The sequence below is a fragment of the Mercurialis annua genome, linkage group LG5, assembly GCF_937616625.2.
Source record: "Mercurialis annua linkage group LG5, ddMerAnnu1.2, whole genome shotgun sequence".
Classification (NCBI taxonomy): Eukaryota; Viridiplantae; Streptophyta; class Magnoliopsida; order Malpighiales; family Euphorbiaceae; genus Mercurialis; species Mercurialis annua.
In genome coordinates this window covers 51,841,814-51,860,051 of record NC_065574.1, presented here as the reverse complement: position 1 = coordinate 51,860,051, position 18,238 = coordinate 51,841,814, and the positions used below count along the sequence as shown (strand labels likewise).

Here is an 18,238-nt window from a genome sequence, read left to right as displayed (position 1 = left end):
TGCTCATTCATACGACCAAAAACGATATTATTTTACCAAAAAACCGCATAAAGCGCAAATTGGAATATAGGATCAAAAGTTTAAAAAGATTAAAATACAAGGTGAGACAATTTTCTAGATTGTTCTTAAATCAAAAAGAAAAACACTAAAAGTGAAATTATACAACAACATTAACCCTTATTATTATATATGAGTTTTTTTTATTTAATATCTTAAATCTAAAGTTTAAGTTTAACATTAAACTTTCAATTAACATACATAAATATTTATTTTTAAAGACTACTAAATCGATTATCAACATTTTGAGTTTTTTGATAAATTGAAAATAGGTCGATTAATAATAGTTTTATATGTTCATCTCGACAAAAGTGTGACATGCACTCCTTTTTTTTATTGTTTGATAAGCTCTAAATTATTGAGTATATCAGTTATATCTATATTAAATAGAATGATGTGTAATGTACTATTTAATTTTACATATCAACCAAAAATTAATATTCTATTTTATAGTTTGATTAATTTTAAATTATTATTAATATCTTTCATACATATATAAACTATATTCAGTTGAATGATATTAATTTATGTACTAGTCAAATATATATTTTTTATAATAGTATATACTATTCTAATTTAAAGTTTTTCGAACCATTTTGAACCGGTCGGTTCCTAGCTGTCCCGAAACAGTTAAAGGGGCGGTTTAAGACCGGTTCCATATTCCTTTAAACTGTGGGAAAAAAAAAACTCTAATTTCAAGAAAAAACATTAGAGGTATAAATACTGGAAATAAAATCCGGACGAATAGCTGAACATGGAATCAATAAAAAAAAACAAAAAACTGTAGTGGTGGGATTGTGGGGGAGGAGGATCACTGGATTAGTAGTAAAAGCAGCTAGCCAAGAGCTGAGAGACAAGCAGTTATGGTTAGGTCTAAATAATAATAATAATAATAATATAATAATAATACAGTAAAATTAATAAATCTGAATCTGTGTTTTGGAGGCAGAGACACCCCATCAAAATACTCTGCCGGGTCGTTGAGATGCTAAACTTTAATTAAATTTTGATAGCTTCTGAGCAGTAAATCGCTAAAATTGTGGGTTTTTTTGCACAAGCGTTCTCTCGTCTCCAATTATTAAAATAAAAATTTTCTGTATTCAAGTGTATATTTTTAGAATTTAAAGAGCAACAAAAATTGTATAAATAAAATATAAAAAATATATGATTGCACTATAGCTTATATATAGATCTGCAGCTGAATCTGCAATCACAGACCGGTAGAGTTGGACGACACCCTATTCAAATTATTATATTATTATAGAGTGATTGCAATTTGCAATACATCTGCTTAATAATTGAAAATGCAAATTGAATTAGTTTAATTATATCTCAGTTGTTTGATATAGAAACAATAGTATATTTTTTGTTTGATTAGAATATGATTCTACCAAAACACAATTTAGTTTTACTTGAATTCTAACTTTATAATGAATTTTGATTTGATCTGCCATTTTATTATCTATTTTGTAGATCCTTTTTTTATACTATAATTATTTGTTGTAATTAGTATGATGGCTAAACCTATCTAGAGGCCCTTGTACTATATCATTTTTGTTCAAAAAGCCCTTGTACTATTTTTTTGTTCTTCAGGTCCCTGTACTTGGCAAAATTCCGATTTTCAGGTCCTTTTAAGGGACTGGAGGAACAAAAAATTTGTAAGCAGAGGGACTGGAGAAAACTCAAAAAGGACCTGAAAATCAAAAATTATGTAAGTAGAGGGACCTGAAGAATAAAAAAAATAGTATAAGGGCTTTTTGAACAAAAATGATACAGTACAAGGGCCTCTAGATGAGTTTAGCCTAGTATGATCACTTATGATATTTTCGGTTAAACAATCAATTGACTTTATATGTATTATATTTATATTTAGAATTAACCTTGAAATTTTATGAACAAAAAGTTAATGCGCTCTACTTGTTACACGAGATCATTGAATAATTAACTTCAAAACTCTTCATTTTTGGGTCAGATTATCCCATAAATTATATTTTTGTTGCAGAAAAAAGATTTAGGGTAATTTTATTGCAATAATTAAGAAATTTTTTAATTTCTTTTTGTATTCTTCACCTCCGATTTGTATTTTCCGCGTTTTAAAAATATAATTATGGAATAATCTGACTCAAAAATGAAGAGTTTTAGGGTTAGTTGATCAAAAAAGTACAAATTGAATTTAATGACCCGTGTTATAAATTTGAAAGGCGCGTTGACCTTTTATTCAAAATTTTATTATTGTAATTTAGTAAAAAATAATCAATTTTAATATCAGATTAAGAAAAAAAAAAGTAAACTCCTCACAAGTCAATTCATTTTTTCCTTTTAAGAAAATAATATTTTTAGAAATAAAAATAATAAACAAATATATACTTTCCTTCAACATATCTCCCAAAAATACTCTAAATCTGGCTGTGTTTCTGTCGCCACCTCCACATCATCATCAACTCGCACGTGCTCCCTCTCCGTCTCCTTCCCTCCCCCTCCCTCTCTGCAAATTTCCTTCTCCTTATTCAAACAAACCCAATCAAAACGCAACCAGTATTGCTCAAAACGCAAACAATTGTATTCAGAGGGGCAGCAGCTACATTAAACTCTAAATTATCCCGCGTTTCGTATTCATGACGACGTCGTAACGGACACAAGCCAGAGAAGCAAGGAGATCCAGACCAGGAAACGACGTCGTACTAAATGCACGCATACAATAGGTTACCGAGCAGCGGCCACACCACACCTTCACCGCCACAGTCGCCGTTACGGTCTCCTAGGTATCGAAGTAATAGCCGCTCTAATAAGCGGTTCACGCCGTCGTCGCCTTGGTCGCATTCGCCCGGTGGCGGCGGTGCTGGCCGGACTTTAGCTCACCGTTTAGCTTGGATTTTACTCTCGGTATTACTCCGGAGACAAGGAATTTTTTTATTTGCGCCGCTAATTTATATTTCTGGAATGCTGTTGTATATGGGAACGGTGTCGTTTGATGTTGGCCCTATTATTCAACATAAACCTCCGCCTGGTTCTGTTTATCGGAGTCCTCAGCTTTATCAGAGACTCCTCCCTGAAATGAACGCCGATAATTCTTCAGCCGATGCGGTAGGTTTTCGCCTTTTTTATTTTAAGAATTGAGTTTTTTTTATGGACTTTCGCTTTAGATTTGAAGATTGAGATCTAAGTTTAGTGTTTGGTTTAATTTCATGCTGAATTGTTTAGAATTTTGTTACAATTGAATATAGAAATTATCAGATTCAGTTCAATTGAAATCTTAGAATGGAAATTTGTGACATAAGCTTAAGCAAAAAGCAAAAGACATGATTTTAATTTTAATTTCAATTTTCTAAATGTTGGTGTTCTGACATAAGCAATCAAATTATTTTTTATAGTTATCAACTATATGGAAAAACTCATATAAAGGTGGTGAATGGAGATCATGTGTGAATGAGTCTTCAGGAGGTATGGATTTTTCTTATTTCTATTATTTTTTTCCTTTTCTGTTTTCGGGTAGTATCTCAATTGAGTTGGTGTTAACATATAAATATTGGGGCTTTACTGGTAGTTGTTGATGTTGCCTATGTGATTGTGTGTTTTTTTTAGCTGCGTTTTTTTTTCCATCTTTGTAAGAGGATTTTAATAGAACTTATTGTTTCAAAATGATGAATTTACTCGATAGAGCTTAGTAGAAGCTCTTGAGGCTTCGGCAAGGTAGCTACTTCGTAGGAAAGATTCCAAAATCTAATTACTACAAACTATCTTGTTCGATGTTGTGTCATAATCACATTTATCTTCTTTGTGCATCTAATAATCGTTCCCATGGTTTCTTTTTAATGATAGGCTTACCTGAATCAAATGGTTACATATATGTTGAGGCTAACGGTGGCCTGAATCAGCAGAGAACTTCGGTTGGTTTGATTCCTTCCTTTTTCTCATTCTATATTTATATGTGCTGAGCTCTTTTTGTTTTGTTTTTCCCTCTTTTCTTCTTCTATGCAGAGTAATTTGGTTTACATATTCTAAGAATGATTTCATGGCTGCTTTGCAGATATGCAATGGAGTTGCTGTGGCTGGATATTTAAATGCAACACTTCTGATCCCAAACTTTCATTTTCATAGCATATGGAGAGATCCCAGGTTTGTTAGCAAATTGCTCATCAGTACAATGTCTTAGGAGTATATGCTTTTAAAAAAAATTGCTGAAAAAGAATAGGACTTTATCAGTTAGACTTTTAAGTTTATGTTAGTTAAGGTTTACTATAGCCTAGCAATTTATTGCCCTTTTCAGCTGAGCTGACTTCGTACCTGATTTTGGCTACATTAGGGGGATTTAGTTTGACCTAACTGTTTTAGGCATTAAGAGAACCTTTTCAGATTAGATACACTAATCGCACACTTGATTGACATTGTCTGACTCTTTTAGGCTCTTATTTATACGAACTATTTATAATTTCCATACACTGTTTGGATATTTTTGCTAATATGCTATGTTACTTCCTTTGCTCTTTCGGAATTGAAAAATTGTAATATGAAGAGTAAAATTATATATTTGAATTACCATGACGATTTTATAGAAGATATGGTGTGATTTCTTCATTTTTTTGCTTGAAAGGAATAAGTCCAAAGTCCCATGATCTTTAGATGAGTAGAAGAATAAAATGCTGTAGTACCGGAAGAAAATACAATATCCAATTCCTAGCATCAGCATGATTGACAATAATAGGAGTTTTATTTAAATAAGCTCTAATCGATTTTAAAAAGGGTTAATGTAAAAAAAATCACGAACTTTACACGTTTTCTCATTTTAATCACGCAGTTTAAATTTTCTTATTTTCATGCACGAACTACCACTTTTTCTCAAATTCATGCACGGCGCTGAGGTGGCACTCATTCATTGGTGTAAAATGACCTCCACCTCAGCGAATTACAGCAATGGAGCCGTGACACCTCAACACTGTGCATGAATTTGAGAAAAAATGGTAGTTTGTGCATGAAAATGAGAAAATTTAAACTGCATGATTAAAATGAAAAAACATGTAAAGTTGGTGAATTTTTATGACATTAACCCTTTTAAAAATAGCACATAGATGGGCGGGTTGATCTCTATCCAGTTGATTGTTTATCTTGTTCTTTTCTATTGGCATACACTTCTTCCACTGTGCACTGGCATATTCCAACATTTTAATTACTCGAACCCCATTACTTTCCGAATAAACATTTCAATGTATTTCCTTTTGTGTTTTGGTTAGTTTCATTTCTGTAAGTTGGCTACCTGGATTAGTGTTCGCCTGTGATGTTGACTGTCAGTTATAGTTTCACTGACCTAGCATGTGAGCTCAGCTTAGATCCCTATTTTACATTGACTAGAGTGTCTGACTTCGTGTTTTTCTTCTCCAGCAAGTTTAGAGACATTTATGATGAAGATTATTTCATTAACACCTTGGAAAATGATGTGCGGGTTGTTGATAAAATTCCTGATTATCTTATGGAGCGTTTTGATCGTAATATGACCAATGTCTACAACTTCAGAGTCAAAGCATGGTCATCTGTTCAGTACTACAGGGATGTTGTTCTTCCAAGGTTACTAGAAGAAAAGTGAGTTATATAGCTGTTTTAATGACTAGCGAATACATTGTTTTTTTACTAGATTGTGTTGATTTGAGATATTCCTTTTCGATAAATGGCTCAGGGTTATAAGGATTTCTCCGTTTGCAAATCGTTTGTCATTTGATGCTCCCCCAGCTGTACAAAGGCTTAGATGTCTGGCAAATTATAAAGCCTTGAGATTTTCAAATCCCATATTAACTCTTGGAGAAACTTTAGTTGGGAGAATGAAAGAACGCAGCGTCAACCAGGGGGAAAAGTATGTTTCTGTGCACCTTCGCTTTGAGGAGGTTAGTTTCTAATCCATATATTACTAGTATTACTGCTCTTTGCTGGGGCCTGTGGCTGTGAATGATATGTACTTCTTATGTTAGAAATCTAAATCTTAATAACAAATCTGTGTTATGCTTTTGCTTAGGACATGGTTGCTTTCTCTTGCTGTGTATTTGATGGTGGAGAACAAGAAGAGAGAGACATGAAAGCGGCTAGAGAAAGAGGTTGGAGAGGAAAATTTACAAAGCCTGGTCGTACTATTCGTCCTGGAGCAATCAGGCAAAATGGGAAGTGCCCCCTTACTCCTTTAGAGGTAACAAGCAATGCTGTCATATCATTTCTTTTCATTATGTGTTTCACCTAAACTTTTATTGCATCTTTTCTCACTCATGGTTTCTATTATGAGTCTGGTGAAAACTTGAACTATGCTTGAAAATTTTGCAAGCATCTTTTGCATATTCTAATTGTTGTCAAATAGCTATCCATATCAGTGAATGTGAAGTAGTAGGTTCTTTGTGAACTGTATATAGTTATAAACTTTAGATGCAAAATGCTAGCAATTTATTGATTTTAAAACAAATTGATCAGTGAGTAACTGGACGTAAGTCTTCTAAATCGAACACTGTTATGGATTACCTTCGAAGAATCTATGCGATCTAAAGGGTGTAGCCAGCAGTTGGTTGTAATGACCACAGCTGCACTTTATGCGCATGCAAATGACAATATAAATGCTTGTTTAACACGGTAAAGGTCATAATGATGAGGGAATTGTCAGAACTCATAGGACTTTTTTCATCATCTTATCTCGTGCATGTCGTGGTTCTGACATTTATAAGCATGGTCTACTTTCAAAAATTGTTTTTCAGATGTATGAACTGTCAACTGTTTGGCCACAATCATACACATGCTCGGTATGTTAGGTTAATGTTTTTACGTGTACCTGTCCATCCTGAGAGTCAAAGGAGAAGACATATTACTTTATTATCAGTTAAGAATTAGCAAAGAATGTTTTACATATAGTAAGAATTACTTTTGTAAGGTTGCAGTTCTAGTCATGGAGTTAGGATGACCTGCATGTTCATTTCTGCAATTCAATTGCGGTATTGATCTTTGCACCTTATTTCAGAAAGTTCCACATAGTGCTACTGATTGTGATTCATACACAACATTATCTATCTATCTTAATTATATGACTGGAAATTGTTATTGCTATTCTATGTATAGAGTTCCACTTATACAGGAGAAAATAAGGCAGGGAAATCCTGAAAAAATATGTTTATGGGCATTGTGGGTAGTGGGGGCCCTCATGCATTTTCTTTTAAAAATCAGAAGCATTAAAGAATTTGCGGTTATCTCAATAGCTGTTAAAATTAATCAACCTGTGGGCTTTGTGAGGGTGGGGGCCCTCGTGCATTTTTAAAAAAATCAGAAGCATTAAAGAACTTGCTTTTCTCAATAGCTGTTAAAATTAATCAACCTGTTCATTTTCAATGATTCTCTACTATGTCTCTATTCCTGCATGTGATTGAATTGGCTTAATTTATGAATAAGTAATTTAATTTTGTTATCTTAATTATCAGGTAGGCTTAATGCTCAGGGGAATGGGTTTTGATAAAAACACATATATTTATTTGGCATCTGGAAAGATATATAATGCTGAAAAATTTATGGCTCCGCTGTTGGAGATGTTTCCGAATTTGCTAACTAAAGAAATGCTGGCATCAGAGGATGAACTTGCTCCATATAAGGTATGAATTGTATTTATTTCTTTTATATTTATGTCCTAGTTTTAGTGTCATTAATTTGAGCTACTGCTTTCAGAACTACTCTTCTAGGATGGCTGCAATAGATTACACTGTTTGTCTTCACAGTGAGGTATTTGTGACAACTCAAGGTGGAAATTTTCCTCATTTTCTGATGGGCCACAGAAGATTTTTGTATGGGGGACACTCTAAGACAGTTCGGCCAGACAAGCGAAAGTTAGCTTTGCTCTTTGATAATCCAAATCTTGGGTATGCAATATTTTATTGTTTTAAATTTGTTTCCATTCTATTAACAAATCGTTTTACTAGTTAGAATAATTCAAAAATATGCAATCAATTAATTTAACCTTTAGCTAGTCAATAAGGAAACCTTCTTGCCAGACCGAGTTGAAATTGGCCGGAAGGCAACAATAGTCATTGTATGTTATGGAACACAATATGTTTTGACCTAAGATCAGATAGCCTCAGAGATAGTCTTGATATTGGCTATCTAGCTAGACATCATCTACCGGGACGCTAATCAACTTAAATTTTAAGCTTATTTAATTTCTTGTAAATCCCAATATCTATGTTATGGAAGTCCATGTGCCATGTTAATTGACACACATAGGAGGACACCCTGCTGTTTTTTAATGTTCCATGGACAGTCAACCTATGTAGTACGTAATTGAAAATGCAGAAATGAGAGTTGGCAAAACAATATACTTTTACAATAATAGATTATAAATATAGAGTTTCGAGTTTCAAAAGCGTTTTTAGAAATGGAAACTAAACAGAAAAGCAAGTCTCGAGAAGTTTCTGGTTAATAATCTATTGGTAGGTTATTTATGCTTTCCTTCTTATTGACAGATGGAAGAGCTTCAAGCGACAAATGTTGAATATGCGATCTCACAGCGATTCCAAAGGATTTGAACTCAAAAGGCCAAATGATTCTATTTATTCGTTTCCTTGCCCTGATTGCATGTGTCGCGTAAACAAAACTGATACAAAAAGACTGCCAACTACGTGATCTTTGTGGAGAGGTTTCGATGGTTGATTTCTTCTACGGGTTATTGACGAGCACATCTTGCTGCAGACCCCCTATTTTGGCGTGCTGTAATTCTTTCATTCTTTTACCCCTTTCCCTAAAGTGAGGGATTATACCGTTAAATTTAAAAAGCGTCAACGATTTATTGGAGATTGAATTCATCTGGTCATTTCCGGGCTTGGAACTTAAGGGGAAACTGCATCTTTTTGTACATTGACGCCGGAGAATATACGGGACATTCTTACCAACCCGGATGTTAACTGAGCATTGTTTTTATACATGCTGCAGCAGCTGCTGTATCTAACAAGCTGTAAAATGATACGATTCGATTCTTTTATACCCTGGTTTTGTGGTGCTTGTAAATTTCATTGGGGTTCTGATCCAGGTTTAGGAACTTAGACACAGGTTGCTGAAAGTTTTTGTATACATTTTTCACAAGTTCAGGGTACTGATGGTTTGAGCTGTTATTTATTTTGCTTAGCATGTCTTAATGTGTTGATTTCTATTCTTTATTAAAAGAATTATTCGGGATTTCTGCCATTTCTCCTTCCGAGTTGAAATCTTCTATTTTGCTACCCGCCCTTTGATGTCATCAAGGACAATAACAGCTATTTACTCACTTTTAATTTTAATGATACAATTGTCCTTTTTAGTGTTTTATTTTGGACTGATTATTTTTATTTATTGAATATTTTTTATCAAAAAAATTTAGAGGTTTCTAAGATATGTGATGCATTTAATATAACTGGAGCATAAAATGTAAAATTATACTCTTTATGTTCCAAATTGATCAACAATATTTTAAATTTTCTTGTCCTAAACTTTAAGTGGTAATTTATTGTTTAAATGCTTAAATGACACATATACCTTCATTAATTATACTCGTTCCGTTCTTTTTTAGTTGTCAATATAGCCAAGATTGTACATATTAGGAAAGTGGACTTTTCGTCTTAAATTATAGTAGTAAATACTAATATAACTTTATTATGTAATAAATGTTTTGTGAATTGAGTCATAGTCATTTATTAGGAAGGGATAAATTTGAAAGATAATAGTTAATATTATCTTAAAATCCTAAATGGACAAGTAATTATAAACAAATTCATTTACCTAAATGGACAGCTAAAAAAACGGAGGGAGTAATATATTTTATTATAAAGAGAGCAAAACCTACTAAGAAATAAAGTTAATACTGCATCAAATAAGAGTAAAAGTAGTATGTTTTTATAAAAAGTATTTATTTTGCATAGATTTACTAAACTTAAACAAATTTAGGGACTGATATAATCCAATTTTCCCCTTAACTGACTTAAAAATAAAAATTATTATCCTTGAGTCAAAAATTAAAAATACTGTCTTTAATTAATTAAAATAGTTGAAACTGAATTGTTTGGCTCTAAATCATAAGTTAAGGGACCGGATTGAACCTTTACTCATCTCTTAAGTAATATTTTGTTGACAACTTTTTTTAATAGCAAACCGAACAGAAACAGAGAGCAAAGTGCGCCATGGCCATCACCGGAAGTCTAACTCCCGACCAGCTACAGTTCTTCAACACTCAAGGTAAGTACAAATTCAATCATAAATTTAACTCTCTTTTAATTCAAATTCAAATAGAAAATACAATTTTATTTCAATTAATAGTCGCAAAATTGTGTCTGTGTTTGGTTTTGGATAGGTTATTTAGTGATAGAATCATTTGCAAACGCTGAAGAAATAGATGGATTGACCAAGAGAATGGAACAATTACTCGATGAATTTGATTGCTCCTCCACCGCCTCAATTTTCTCCACCAAGAATCAGGTTTTCTTTTACAATTTACAACAATCAAGCAACCATTTCGTTTTAATCTGAAATTTGGCAATCTAAACTATGTTTTTTTGTTCTTATTTAGCAACATTCAACTGATAATTACTTCTTTGAAAGCGCCGAAAAGATTTCCTTCTTCTTCGAAGGTAGTGTTCTCATATTCGTATCACTTAGGCTATGTTTGCTTCACGTAATATGTCCGGAATAGAATAGCTATTCCGTACTTTGGTTCACTGAATAGCTATTTCGTACAGAATAGCTATTCCTTACTAGTAGTCATTAGTTTAAGGATTTGAGTTCCTTTTTCGTTTGTAACATTGGCATGATTCGGAATAGAATAGCTATTCCTTAATTTGATTCATGGAATAACTATTCCGTACATAATAGCTATTCCTAACTAGAAGTCATTAGTTTAAGGATTTCAGTTGCTTTTTCGTTTGTAACATTGGCATGATTGTGTTTGTTGGTCGTTTTCCGTCTTTGCCTTGCTAATATATAGGAGCTTGCTACTTAGTTACTTTATTCGTACAAGCCCTACGTAAACTAGTTAGCTGAAAATCAATGACTGGTGCAGAGAAAGCATTTGGGGATGATGGAAAGTTACGGCAACCAAAGCAACTCTCTATTAACAAAGTTGGCCATGGTATGCTGTTGAAACTTGGAAGTGGAATTATTTCCTTGTTGCACTTACAACTGTTAAATATGCAGGTTTTCTATTGTTGCTATTTTTTTTTTTTTTATAATACATTGGATATTCTTGTGCAGCCCTACATGAGTTGGATCCAGCATTTAAAAGTTTCTCTTCCTCAGAAAAATTTATGCGTATGATATGTTCTTTGGGTTATAAGAGACCAGCAGTAAAACAGTCTATGTACATTTTTAAGGTATATTTTTAGTTTAGGTTGCTTGTTGTATTAAATGACGATAATTTATGGAGAAGTTTTATAGCTTATTATTCTCCTTTAGAGATTGTGAATTTACTTAATCACGCTTTTAGTATTTCTTAAGAAGATAGTTTAGTAGATTTTTAGTTACTCTCTTGGGTTTGAAGTGTTTTAATTAAAGAGTGTAGATCGTTTGGATATCTGTTAGGGTAATAATTGAGATCAGTTTAGAAGATGACTCAACCATAACATGAATTTCATCAGCATCAAATCCCTTTAAATATTCCAATATTTGATATAAATCTTCAGTAGAAGATTTTATGTTGCCTATGCTGTATGACTTGGCCAGGCTTTTGGGATTTTATTTTACTTAGAAACTACATGCTGCCTCCCTCATTTTGGGGTTCAATAGGTTTAATACTGAAAGACTTGTCTTAAACATGATATTCAGAAACCTTACTTCAGTTGATCTAATTACTGTCAGCATGTATATTCTGCAGCTTAGAGTCTCTTGTTTGTGGGGTACAATGACCATATTGGACTTCAGTTTCTTGCCGTTTGTTAATTTGGTATGTCTTTATTTACAGCAACCAGGTATTGGAGGTGAAGTAGTGCCTCACCAAGATAACTCATTCCTGTATACCGAACCAACAACTTGCACGGGGCTGTGGCTGGCCCTAGAAGATGCTACAATAGTAAATGGTTGCCTCTGGGCCATTCCTGGATCTCATAAAAGTATCAATCTTTCCCATAGTTGGCTAACTTTTTCTACAAGCATGATAATCCAGTGAGATTGCTTAGTCTAGTTGTTTATTTTTCTGTTTGTGTTGTTAACAGATGGTCTTGTCAGAAGGTTTCTTAGAGGTGAACAGGGGGTATACTTTGATCGGCCTTCTCCCTCTTATGATCAAAAGGATTTTGTGCCTATTGAAGTAAAATCTGGTTCTTTGGTTGTCATTCATGGTGATCTTATTCATCAAAGGTATAAGTTAATACTGCTTTTGTCATTTTCTGAGAAATGCATTTTTTCCTAACAGCTAATGACATGTTAACTGATTTCTTTGCTTCTCGTCTTGTGGTGGGATACAGTTTCGAGAATCAATCCCCAAAATCAAGGCATGCCTACAGCTTGCATGTGGTAGATACTGATGGCTGCAAATGGGCTCAAGATAATTGGTGAGCAAAGGATCACTGTTTATCTTTTCCTTCTCATCCTTAGCTATGTGTCAACTTCCATTACCTCAGTAATCTGGAAATGTTTCTTTAATTTTCACGCCATTTTGCTTGTTCAAAGATGGGGTCTATTCCTATAAGAAAGAAGTTGAATATTTGATTGCTAGATGGCATGTGTATCATACAGGCCTAAGCTGTTTCAAGGAAGAAAAATAGTTTACGCTCATATCGTTTCCTTGCTGAATAGAAATGATAAGGAGAAGAAAAGTCATCTTCTTTTTCTGATGCTCCACAAAATTAAGTTGTTCTTTCATTATTACATTCATGTGCACATCATAAGATAGCATAAATCCCTTTGTTATGATTTGACTGCCTAGCATCTTGTTTTAGCTATATTGCTTTCGCAAACATGTTGAAGAACACTAAATTAAAATGTACTATCATAATGATGTAATTGTTTGAAGTAGAGTTGAGGATAATCATTTGTCTACTTTATACATACTCATCATTGACTCTTCTCCTGGGGTTTTTGAATTCTATTTATCATTGCGTTTCAGCTTCTTCTACCCAACTAATTCCATTTGTATCAAATGCTTATCATATTTTACATTCAACTATTCTCCAGGATTAGACGAAAAGTGGAGCCAGAGCCTCTATATGTGTCGTGATGTGTGATGTGGTCCCGAAGATTCAAAGCAGTCAGTTATTTCACAATCTCAAATCAGAATTGTATTTTATCAGTTGCAACCTCATGAATTTGGTATACATTTAACCCCCTTTTTCATGTACATTATAAGAGATTGTAAAAAAAGTTTCACCAGGATGATATTTAATAGTTTAATCTCTGTTATTAGTAATAAAAGGCCATCTTAACTAAATATACTTTGCTCCTTCAGTTGCCCTATATTATTAAGTAATAATTGGGTCAATAACTATATGCTACAAAAGCAAGTACCTTTTGTCTATTATTAATGTAGTGTACTATCACTTTATGGTACAAACAGCCTTTACAACTCACATTTATAGACAGAAAATTTTGATATCTTGTTCCTGGCAATCTCTGCTGCTTGTACTCGGATAACCTAATTTTTGATTGGTGCATGGATTTCTAGGCAGTGTAGAAAGGGACCTATTTTTCTATTATCACATTAGTGAAGTAAACAAATTAATTGCTAGACTTTAAGGATCGAAGGTGAAAATTTATGGGTTTTTGAAAAGCCAAGACCCTAAGGTAGCTTATCTAGTAAAGTTTCTTGACCAAATGTTAAGAGACTGTAGGAATATGTACTCTTATATTATATATAGCATGTTGTTACTATTTAATCCAGACTTGTACTAGATAACCTAAGTGAAGCAGCCCTATTTGAATTTGAGACCGTGATGATAGATTTCCAAACCAAAGAAGCAAAAGTTATAGTTTTGGTTTTTTGGTGGGTTAGTTTTCATAACTTATTTACAAGGGATGGGCTACAGTATGAAATAGTTATTGCACAAATCAAATAAACTCTTGACTTTTTTAGTGATTGTGATTCCCGAGAGTGAGATGTTATTGGGAGTGGGAAGGAGTTGGTAGTTATGTTGCACGGAAAAGTGAAAACGGAAAACTCCGTAGCAGGAAACAACGAAACAACATGTTTTACAAGAATATGCCATACATAGAGTTTCAGGGGTTTGAGAACCGTTTCTGAAAACATAAACTTAGTAGTCGAGAAGTTAGCAATTATGTAGCACGGAAACAAAAAAGCTGAAACGAGAAAAACGCCATAATAGGAAACAACGAAACATATGTTATTAATATAGAGTTTCAGTGCTTCGGGAACCGTTTCCGAAAACGAAAACGTAGGAGTCGAGAAGTTTCCGTGCAAAATAGGTTAGTAGTAAGTGAGTGATAAAGAAGTATTACTAGATTCGAGTCAAACCGGGAGGCAGAAGCAGAAACAGTCTCCCCTATTTTTGGCGAAAGGTAATAAATTAAAAGCCTGGGTGTGATCAGTTTTCTACTAAGATTTGCACAGAATCACGCTGTTTCTTCCTCGGCAATATGCGTTTCTGTTTCATCTTCTGTTTGCTTATAGTATGCACTGCACTGTTCCTTTTTGCTTTATTTTTTCACCTATGAAATGTACCAGACATTCAGTGATGATAGACCTGCACAAGTTTCAGTGACAACTTATGGGCAGCCCCCTTTTTCTCCTTCACTGAACTGCACTGTGTAATAATTTATATGTACTCATAAAATGAGTGTGTGGTGTGGGGTTGGCTTTGAGTTCAGTTCCATGTGTTGGCTTTAAGTCATTGGTGCTGTTTGTTTATGATTATCTTATTATATGTTTTTTTTAGGGTTCTGACTTGGGATTTGATTTTGTTCGTTTTCTAGCTTGAAGTGAAGTTGTGGGGTTAGATTTTGGCTTGGTGTATTGTATCTCAGTTTGTCTGGTTTGATATATCAGCCAAATATTTGGTTCACTGTTGCTTCAATCAAGTCAACTTCCGTTATACCTACTTTCTCTTCTAATTATTTGGCCAAAACTTGATTTTTTCGACATTTTTTATTTATGATTAAAAGCTTTTAATTTTGTAAATTGTAGTCTAATTTTAATAAGTATTTTTCTATTGAAAAAAATTAAGTTTGGTTATATATAGCCTTTTTTATAAGTATTGTCCTGTTGATTATAATTGAAATATATTTATCAAAATTAAGTTAAAATTTACATCTTGAAAGGTTGAATCATAAATAAAATAAATAAAAATATTGAATAATTTTGAATTCTCTATTTTTGTATATCATTTTTGTTTACACCGTTCTTTAAAAAAATGCTTGTGTCAAAAATTGTTGTTTTAACATTATCGTTTATTCAATATACACTCTCTTTGTCCTATAAAAATAAATCAAGTTTTTATTTTTAATCGTTCCAATAAATTTTTATTTTTATTTGATTAGTTAAGTTGAAATGTCAACTTTATCCATCATTAATTTCAAGTATATACGTTACATTATCTTAATTATCATTAATAACCACTTAATTCGATACAAAAATTATATAGTAAATTTAGTTTTTAAAATTTATTTGATTATATCTGAAAAGCAATTGGTGTTTTTATGATATGTAATTAAAGGTATTAACTAGATGTTAATTAAAAATAATTAATTTAATTTCTATTTTTTCATACAAATTTAAATTGGTATATTTAATGAGACGAAGAGAATATTTTTTTCCTGCTTGAACTACTCTAAATGTATGTTTTAATTTATAATTTAAGTTAATGTTTGATACCCGGAACGGAATAACATTTCTAAGGATTGAAGTAATTATTGGGTTTTCAATAGAAATAATTATTCCTACAAAATTATAGAATAATAACTACTTTTATGAACCAAAGTAAGGAATAATGACTATACATGATATAACACTACTTTATTTCCTACCATTTCATGTGCCAAATCCGGATATAGTTGTAAGCTTTCGCGTCTTTAAAAATTAAAGGGTGAAAGTGTAAAAATGATTTTAATATGCAACCCACATCTTTTATAAGCATTTTATGTATTTCAGATTTTATATTTCAACGTTTTGAAATGCATAAATGAACAGAAAAGTTAGACAGTGTTAAATAAAAAAAATAAACAGAATTGAGTTTTTTTTTTGTGTTTTTAATGTGTTATCAAGACGCTGAAGTACTTACAAGAGACATGTTATGCATTAGGGTTATTTTTACACATTTATTCAATATAAAATTACTTTTTAAGTATCATATATTAATAATTAATTCAATCACAAACGAAAATGTAATTTTTGAAAAAGTAGGAAAGAAAGTAGATTGTGGAGAATCCTAACAAGCATGTGTATGAAGTTTTAGGGGTTTGTGCAAATTAGCTAAAAAAACAAAGATTTAGCTTTATAAGTCAATAAATGTAAGATGATTATCCTGTGAAAGAAAACAAAATCCAAGGTCACCTTTCTGAATACTGATGGATTTCAATAATTCACATGACACCAATTCTAATCACAACCTGTATTGTATTATTAATTGTAGGATTTGGGTAATCCATATATTCCCAATGCCAGGGACCAATCTGTGAAGCTTTATGTTAGACATAAAGCTCTGCACTTCCCACTCAGCTCTTGGGGTGGTGACACACAATCACTCATTATTAAGAAGGGATAATCATTTGTCGATTCGGTTTGGTTCGATTTCAAATTGACCGAAACCAAAAATAACGAACCGTTGAATCGTTAATTTTTGTTATCAAACTACCAAATTTTTGGTCGGTTTGGCTTCGGGTTTTTAATTGGGTTGGGCTTATTGACAAGTTCATAATTCATCATCCCATAAAATACAAATTTAGGCAAAATGAAACGAAATTCAAAAAAATTGGATATATAATTAGACAAAGATATTCATAATTTTGGAAAGTTTCATTCCTTTGGCTTTACAAATTCTATGATCGAACCGTACGTTAACAAAATTCTAAAATTCTTGAAATTGACTGGTAAGTCATACCGTTTTAATATATAACAATGAATGTTTAGTGACTTTTTCTTTGATTTCAACTATAAAACGACATCTTTAAACCTTTCACATTCAAACTAATTTGTATTCGAGTAGTGTAGTTTCTTTATAGGAGGCGGACTCTAATTTCAAATTTTAAACTGCGGCATATATGAATACAATTTGAATCTATACCCTCATTTAAGGCAGACTCTGACCTTATTAAGCCATTTTTTTTTGTAATGAATAATAATCTTAAACACCTTTAAATTTTGGATTCCATGAAGTGTTAATTGTTTCTTTTCCAAGAAAATCTGTTGGACTGGACTAGAATATTGTGTTGAACTTTGAATACACATGGAAAAATATACCAAAGATTATAGTACAAATATATACCTCAAGAGCACCCCATATATAGTCAGTCCAATTCTTTGTCATTTCAACATCACCTCTTTCACATCCATTTCTCTTTTCTCTCCTTTGTCTCTCTCATATCATTCAAAACAAATTCTACTCAGTCCTCCCAACAAATAACCACATCATCTTTATAGATAAAAACAAGAATAAAATACACTTGTGATGCCTAAAATTTTGTAAACCTTATATTTAGTATCTAAACTTTTACTTCATCCAATTTGTTTTCTATACCAACTTCTTAAAAGTATGTCAAATGAATATTTTGAATAATTTTTCAATCAGCAGATAAAAATAAATTCAAATTGTAATTATTCTTTATCATTTTAATTTCATGTATGTATAGGGACACTATTATGCTTAGGCAATGGCTGGAACTTTTTTTTACAATATAAATAAGGTTTGTAGTGAATTCAGAGTTAAAGAGAGGGTAAGTCCGAACTGATGTGAACTAAAAATTAAGTCTGAACTGTCGAGATCAGATGTGAACTAAAAGTTAAGTTCGGCTGAATTTTTTTGGCCTCATAATCATTTGTTTATAACCATCATGTTGTTGATAAATTGATAAATAAAAGCTAAACAAATATGAGATTTTCTTTAAATTTTCTTAAGACAACATCGATAATCGAAAAACATCTAAAACAAACTTGTTACATATATTTTTAAAAAGTTTAGAAACACAAATTTAAGAGAAAGAAAGTTCAAATAGTAAAATAGTAGATTGGGAAAAATTCAGATACCTTCAATATAATGTTTTTCTAAAAATA

General features: G+C 32.3%; 2 protein-coding genes across 2 annotated transcripts; both read left to right on the top strand.

The window, feature by feature from the left end:
* Nucleotides 1-2,443: 2,443 nt before the first annotated feature.
* Nucleotides 2,444-9,243, top strand: LOC126680124 (protein ESMERALDA 1). The gene is made up of 10 exons (XM_050375179.2): nt 2,444-3,141; nt 3,429-3,498; nt 3,877-3,944; nt 4,085-4,173; nt 5,434-5,631; nt 5,726-5,930; nt 6,059-6,226; nt 7,494-7,661; nt 7,735-7,925; nt 8,526-9,243. Exons 1-10 carry the CDS (start codon nt 2,743-2,745, stop codon nt 8,683-8,685), a joined length of 1,716 nt encoding a protein of 571 aa, XP_050231136.1. The 5' UTR covers nt 2,444-2,742; the 3' UTR covers nt 8,686-9,243.
* An 886-nt stretch (nt 9,244-10,129) lies between these two features.
* LOC126680125 (phytanoyl-CoA dioxygenase) lies at nt 10,130-13,447 on the top strand. The gene is made up of 9 exons (XM_050375180.2): nt 10,130-10,266; nt 10,382-10,506; nt 10,598-10,658; nt 11,087-11,155; nt 11,278-11,396; nt 11,984-12,131; nt 12,234-12,378; nt 12,486-12,572; nt 13,195-13,447. Exons 1-9 carry the CDS (start codon nt 10,212-10,214, stop codon nt 13,235-13,237), a joined length of 852 nt encoding a protein of 283 aa, XP_050231137.1. The 5' UTR covers nt 10,130-10,211; the 3' UTR covers nt 13,238-13,447.
* Nucleotides 13,448-18,238: the final 4,791 nt, after the last annotated feature.